General features: G+C 50.5%; 1 protein-coding gene across 1 annotated transcript in view; it reads left to right on the top strand.

The window, feature by feature from the left end:
- LOC122722622 overlaps window positions 1-4,638 on the top strand; it is a 15,003-nt gene extending 10,365 nt beyond the window's left edge. Inside the window, exon 2 of the mRNA XM_043953734.1 lies at window positions 608-4,638. Within this exon, the coding sequence (XP_043809669.1) occupies window positions 1,905-4,451 (2,547 nt within the window). The 5' untranslated portion in view covers window positions 608-1,904 and the 3' untranslated portion in view covers window positions 4,452-4,638. The remainder of the gene's footprint in view (window positions 1-607) is intronic.
- The last annotated feature ends 2,862 nt before the right edge of the window (window positions 4,639-7,500 follow it).

Genomic DNA, 7,500 nt, shown 5'->3' with positions numbered 1-7,500 from the left:
CCGCTGGGAGGAAACGGGCACGGGCCCAGCATTGTAGAAAAGAGGTTCATGGCTGCAGTAGTGGTGCAGCATGTGACGGGCCCGTAAGAGTTGCAGCGCCCGCGGCCCAGCGCCCAAATGAGGATTGGAGGCGCTCGGCCCAGCATGCTGGTAGGCGAGCAGCCCAGCAGGTAGACGAGGTTCACGGATGTGCAGGCCAGAGCCCAGACGAGGTTCGTGGACGTGCAGGCCAGAGCCCAAATGAGGTTCACGGTGGCACTGTAGCGCGCAGGAGGCGCCCAGCAACGGGCCCGCAACAGGCAGGCGCGCAGCAAACTGGGCTGGCGCGCCCCCAGGCCTGCCAGACTCGCCAGATAAGCCCAGAAGAGGTTCAAACTGGGCAGAAGATTCCAGAACGTCCCAGATTTGCTGGGAAACGTCCAGGGCAGCAGAATAGGGCCAAACTGGAGACAAAGGAAGCTTCTCCAAGGAGCAGCTTGGGGAGCACGAATTCTGGAGATTTCTAATTGTTATTTTATTGTAAAAGCTTCCCCAAGAAGCTTCCAATCTCAGCCACAAATGGGGGATGTGGCAGCCCTATAAATACCCCCTTAAGAGGTTCATTTAGAGAGAGAGAGAGCCAATATTCAGCTAGGCATTGTTGTAACCTCCATTGTATTTTTCCATCACTTAGTGGATTCTCTTAGCCCCAAACACTCTTCCCAATCTTGCTTGCTTGTTTATTTACCTTGCTTCCTTTCTTGTGTGAGTGATTGGCTTCCACAACACCTTGAGGTCCCAATTGCCCAAGGTTGTGCTTGTGACCACTGTGTGCACTTGCAATCTGTTGATTGCTAGAATCAGCCCCTTTATTTGTCTTCCGCTGTGTTTGTGAGGTTAGGCTGACTTAGCTCGACGGACTGAGCTGAGTGCCGCACGGCTTAAGCGATTTTCGGGGTTGGAATCACTTAGCCCGTGACAAGTGGTATCAGAGCTTCAGAACTTGTTTCTGGCTTGTTCTGCTGGTTCTGATTGTGAGGTTCATCCTGCCGAAGTGAAGCCCTTTGATACCAGTGATAAGCGGTATCACAGCCAGTGAGCTGCAAAGTGAGGTTCACTGCTGTCTTCTGAGGTTCACTGCTGCAACAGGAGTTTCGCTGGTCCGAAGAGAGCTGCCATCGGAAGAAGCTGTGACGAGGGTCATTGGCTGTCCGAGGTTTATTGGAGCTGATACGAGGTGAGTGTATCAGTACCTTTCGCCAATTTTCCCTGTGCAAGTGTTTCTGCCCAAGTTCCCCCCCCACTGTTGTGAGGTTCTTTCTGGATTTTGGTGGAGAGTTTCTGCCTTGTCCTGGGGAGAGTCTGTTGAGGTCGAAATCTGGTTGGCTGTGTTGTGCAAATTTCTGCCTGTTGAAGTGAGGATCTTCCAGGGGAAATTCTGCTGGTGTTAAGGTTGCCAGGGGAAAATTCTGCCAAAGTGAGGTTAGATCAGGCTGTGACTGGACAAATTCTGCCAGTTTCGTGGAAGGCCTGTGGAGGCAGATTTGTGGCGGGGTTCATCAGCTGAGGACTGGGCGAGTTGCGCAGAGGCAGTTTCTGAAGCGAGGTTCATTCTGCCTGATTTCGGTGGGATCGTGCAAGCAGTGGTGTAGCAGAGGTGTAGCAGCTGTGAGGTTCAGTTGCGTTGGTAGGCATTCAAGTGAGGTTCAGATTGCCTGCAGAAGCAGATTTGCGGTGGAAGCTGTGGCAGACGAGGTTAATTCTGCCTGAGGAAGCAGTAGCCAGCGAGTTTCAATTGGGGTCCAGAATTGTGACTGGTGATTTCTGGACGCTGAAGCAGATTGTTGGGAGGTTCAAAATCTGCACGCTGGTTGGGCAGTTTTGAGGCAGCAGCACAGTGAGGTTCATTGCCGTGTACAGCCCCAATGTCAAGCCTAAGTGAGGTTCATTTGGGTGCAGCAGGCAGTAGTGGTGTTCCTAAGGGGAAAGAGCCCATTGGTGAAGGAAAGGGAGTAGAGGAGAGGCTTTGTGAGTTGGAAGGACTGGTTGCCCGTATCTCAGTGCATCTCATCAATGAGGGTGAGCAAGTTGAGGAGTTGGAAGCTCACATTGGGGAATTGGAAACAAGGGGTGACGAATTCCGCGAGGAGATGCAAGTAGCCATGAAAGGCATTGAGGAGATCGCGAGGCAAGGTATGTCCGAAGCCCACTCTCTTTCCAATGATGTTGCTAGCCTTAGGGAAGAGAACAAGTTCCTAAGGGAGGAACTTGGAAGAATGGTGTTGGAGCTAAAGAAGGTGATGGATGAAGTTGAGCTCTTGAAGAGAGCAAATAGCCATAATGGTGTGGCAAGCTCATCCACTTCTTTGGAGGTGCCTAGTAGAGAAGAATTGCCCAAATCGCATTCCAATGGGTTGGAGGATGCAAGGGAGGAAGTCCCAAAGGAGAGGAGACCTTTGCGAAGGTGTTGGTTTTGTGAAGGCCCTCATAAGAATGGTGAATGCCCAAGGAGGAGTGAGCTTGTTGCTAAGAAGCAAAGCAACGAAGAGACTCCAATGGAGCCAAGGGTGGCATACTTGGGTTCTATACAAGTGTGTGGAACACTTGGACGGGTGGTCAATTTGGAGGAGCAAGATGAGGTGGCGGGTACCTCATCATCTTCATCATCCTCATGTTGGAAGAAGGACCTTGGGGAATGTGGGGACCAAAAGGGTATGAAGTTGCCGAGGGAGCAACCACCAAGGGAAAAGGTGGATGGTGCCATGGACGAGGGGTCCGTAGTAGCTGAAAGTCCAAGGGGAGTGGTTTCGCCGAAGCGAGGGAGGCGTAGGCGACGACGCTCAAGGGGGAGCAAAAGTAGGTGCAAAGCCGAGGGGATGGCAAAGTCACCTAGCCACAAGGACGAGGGGAATGCTACTAGTGCACTTGAGGAGAAGGCTGAAGGCAACGCTTCGTATGTAGGTGGACATGCGAAGAGGTCCTCCACAACTTCGCACAAGAGAGATGCGAAGAGGTCCGAAGTTTGCTCATGTGATGGGGCATCTTCTATGGCGAACTCTAGCATTGGGGAAGTAAGTTCCCAAGAGGAGAAGGATCTAGAGGAATGTCGGGTCCAAGGTGAAGCCGAGTTGCCGAGAGGGCTACCACCGAGGGAGATGGTGGTTTGTGCTTTGGATGGTGGATCCAACAAGGAGCTGGCAGCCGAATGTCCAAAGGAGGTGGTGTTGCCTAAGCAAGGGAAGCGAAGGCGACGTTGCTCAAGGGAGAAGAGCAATAATAGGTGCAAGGCCGAGGGAATGGCGAAGTCACCTAACCACGTGGACGAGGGGAGTGCTGCTGGGGCACAAGTGGAGAATGGCCAAGGCAACAAGGAGCACGTGGGGGATCGTGCATTGCATGTAGGTGGACATGCAAGTGGGACCGACACGGAGCATGCAGATGGACATGCAAATAGATCCGACTCTAGCTCGCGCGTTGAGGGACGTGCGAGGAAGACGCGACGAGGGCGTCGCGAGAATGAGTGGGGGAGAGTGTCACGGTCCAAGAGCAGTGAGACCGAGAAACCCCACAACTCGAGGAAATATGAGCCGAGGAGGTCGCGGAGGCGAAATCGGCGAAGTATTGCTAGCGGTACATGCGGCAGCCAATTGGTGGGCCAACGGGCCAATTCTGCAACGGGGGCAGATTTGGTGTCGCAAGCTGGCAGTAGGCTGAATGAGGTTCAGCCTGGGGCTAATGAGGTTCAGCGGCTGGGAAGATCGCTGACTGGTGGTGGAGCTGCTAGGCTGCCAAGAGGGAGTTGCGCTGAGACTGGCAGGAGGCTGGGGCGCATGGCAGGCCAGCAGGGAAATGAGGTTCACTGTGGGAGTTGCCAGGAGTTGGCAAAGCTGCTGGACGTGTTGATAGGCTGCTGGAGCAGTGGTTGGCCGCTGGAGGCAAGGACAGGTCCAACTGGACCATGGCAGGCCGCTGGGAGGAAACGGGCACGGGCCCAGCATTGTAGAAAAGAGGTTCATGGCTGCAGTAGTGGTGCAGCATGTGACGGGCCCGTAAGAGTTGCAGCGCCCGCGGCCCAGCGCCCAAATGAGGATTGGAGGCGCTCGGCCCAGCATGCTGGTAGGCGAGCAGCCCAGCAGGTAGACGAGGTTCACGGATGTGCAGGCCAGAGCCCAGACGAGGTTCGTGGACGTGCAGGCCAGAGCCCAAATGAGGTTCACGGTGGCACTGTAGCGCGCAGGAGGCGCCCAGCAACGGGCCCGCAACAGGCAGGCGCGCAGCAAACTGGGCTGGCGCGCCCCCAGGCCTGCCAGACTCGCCAGATAAGCCCAGAAGAGGTTCAAACTGGGCAGAAGATTCCAGAACGTCCCAGATTTGCTGGGAAACGTCCAGGGCAGCAGAATAGGGCCAAACTGGAGACAAAGGAAGCTTCTCCAAGGAGCAGCTTGGGGAGCACGAATTCTGGAGATTTCTAATTGTTATTTTATTGTAAAAGCTTCCCCAAGAAGCTTCCAATCTCAGCCACAAATGGGGGATGTGGCAGCCCTATAAATACCCCCTTAAGAGGTTCATTTAGAGAGAGAGAGAGCCAATATTCAGCTAGGCATTGTTGTAACCTCCATTGTATTTTTCCATCACTTAGTGGATTCTCTTAGCCCCAAACACTCTTCCCAATCTTGCTTGCTTGTTTATTTACCTTGCTTCCTTTCTTGTGTGAGTGATTGGCTTCCACAACACCTTGAGGTCCCAATTGCCCAAGGTTGTGCTTGTGACCACTGTGTGCACTTGCAATCTGTTGATTGCTAGAATCAGCCCCTTTATTTGTCTTCCGCTGTGTTTGTGAGGTTAGGCTGACTTAGCTCGACGGACTGAGCTGAGTGCCGCACGGCTTAAGCGATTTTCGGGGTTGGAATCACTTAGCCCGTGACAATTAGCACCAAGCTCATCCCCCCAGCCTAGGTATTGCAAAACCACAACAGCCCCGACGTCCATCCACGACCCCGAGGAACGTAAGACCCCACCAAGCAGCAGGCCTACACCACCAAGGACACAAACTAAGACAGGTTGCATCGCACGTCCGCCTGTGTTCAGAGTGCGGTATCCACACCTTGAACCGGCTTCCATTTGACACCCCCCGGCAAAGCCTTCGACCCCAATAGCTTCAGCCCTGTCGCCAGACCCAAACGCCTCAAAAGTCTATGCCACCAGGAACTCACACCATGCCCATTGCATCGCATTTCCGCCAGCACGTTGACCCAAGCACGGCACTAGAATGCCACACCGAAGCCTTGCACAAGCATCCAATTGATACTCCAAGCATGGGGATCGGCCCCAATAGCACTGAGTTCGTCGTCGGAGTTGAGGTACTGACCGCCGAGTTGGATGGAAATATTAGCACAACAAAATCCCAAAGCCCAGTGCATCACCTGGAAACTCGCACATCGGCACGAGCACAACATACAAATGCCATGCCCACACCTTGCACCAGCGTCCATTTAACACGCCCAAGCATTGGGATAAACCACCGGATCATTTCCTTGAACTGTCACCAATGGCCCTGGAATGGGCCCCACCGGGCCCGGGACGGGCCCCACCGGGTCCACCACGCCCGAGAATTTTTTTCGATGTTGAATCGAGAGGTAGAGGTGGAGAGGGGGCTAACAAGCTTATTCGCATGCTATACCGATGCCCACATATGGCCTAGCGCATGCCCAGGCCCCGGCCTTGCTGGCCCCCCCAGGGGGGTGACTACCCACACCCCCCTAAAGAGCCTTAGGAACAAGTTGAGCTGTGCCAGGAGGAAACATCACAATGTCTGAGGTGACACACCCCCCCTAAAAAATTCAATTTTAGGTATTTTGACCTGATTTTTTGCAGATACCTTTATAAAAATGTAATCTAATTTTACAAAAATTTTGAAAATTTTTTATCAAGTCTAGGTATTTTTTTTTATTTTTTAAGTGTTAAAAATTCAGAAAATCATAAAAAATAGAAAACCCGTCAGAAAATCACCAAATTTTTTGTGGAACCTTAGAAAAATATTATAAATTTATTTGAGTTGTTATTTGGTGATTTTCTTAAACTTTGCACGGAGACATGACAATGCATGGGGTGACATGACAATACATGAGGTGACATGACAATGTTTAAAGTGACACACCCCCTAAAAAATTCAATTTTAGGTATTTTGACCTGATATTTTGCAGATATATTTAGAAGAATATAATCTAATTTTACAAAAATTTTGAAAATTTTTTATCCAGTCTAGGTATTTTTTTTATTTTTTAAGTGTTAAAAATTCAGAAAATCATAAAAAAAACATAACTCGTCAGAAAATCACCAAATTTTGTGTGGCACCTTAGAAAAATATAACAAATTTAATTGAGTTGTCATTTGGTGATTTTTTAAAACTTTTCAAAGAGAATTGGCTTGTGTCACAATTCTTGCCAATTTTGGGCATGCATGGTGGCTATAGGAAAAGTAAATGGAGGAGGTAGTGCTCTTGATCTCACAACATATTGTTTCGTGTTCTTTTTGCAATGTGAGATAAGATAGATAAAAACTCATAGAGGTTGCAATGATTGGTTCATAGTCTCAATGAGTAAGAGAGAATCACTCCATAGATTTTCATTGCCTATGCGATGATGGCAAGTGTGCGTCCAAGCATGTGAGCCAACCATTGCAAAATGTTGGTCAATATTTTTTCTCGTGTGTTGAAAGATATTGTCACTGTATAAGTATTCAAGCTTGAGCTTGTTCAGTACAGAAAACAATGGCACGCTTTGCTCGTTGAAGTGTACAATTAATTGACTGCGTGAACCTCTTTTGGCCTGGTGGTTTGACTGCGTGAACCTCTTTTGGCCTGGTGGTTGGCCAACGGGATATACTTGTTTACCAATGCTAACCTCATTTTGCAAAACATGTGCAAATAGCATCAACCCCAACGTTGCACCACGGGCTCATTGGTTGGGGAGCAATGGGCACGGCAGGAGGGAGCCACGGGCCAATTGGCTGCCACTGGGCGTGGGAGCAAGGCGCCACGGGCCCGTAGGCGCCTTCCTGAGCACAGTTCCCCGTGCAGCAGCAAGGCGCCACGGGCCCGTAGGCGCCTTCCTGAGCACCGTTCCCCGTGCAGCAGCAAGGCGCCACGGGCCCGTAGGCGCCTTCCTGAGCACAGTTCCCCGTGCAGCAGCAATGCGCCACGGGCCCGTTGGCGAGGAGCAGCGCACTGGTATTTGGGATGTTACTTACTCTGGTTCGATTAGATAAAATTAAAAAAAAAATCGAATCAAACCAATTATTGATAATAGTATATTATTATTTTCAATAATACGGGGAGATTAAACCATAATCAAATTCAAAATATTTCAATTAAATTTTAGAATATTAGAAATAAGGTGTGAAAAATTAAAAAATCCACTAAAAAACCCAACCAAACGAACCGAATCAGACCGGTTCGATCGAAATCAATTTTTGTCCGAATCGATTCGGACTGGTTCGATTTGATGTCAAATCGAGAGGTAG

The sequence above is a fragment of the Manihot esculenta genome, unplaced genomic scaffold (genome assembly GCF_001659605.2).
Source record: "Manihot esculenta cultivar AM560-2 unplaced genomic scaffold, M.esculenta_v8 Scaffold64, whole genome shotgun sequence".
In the NCBI taxonomy this organism is placed as follows: Eukaryota; Viridiplantae; Streptophyta; class Magnoliopsida; order Malpighiales; family Euphorbiaceae; genus Manihot; species Manihot esculenta.
The sequence above is the reverse complement of the archived record's forward strand: the minus strand, read 5'-3'. Positions and strand labels throughout refer to the sequence as shown.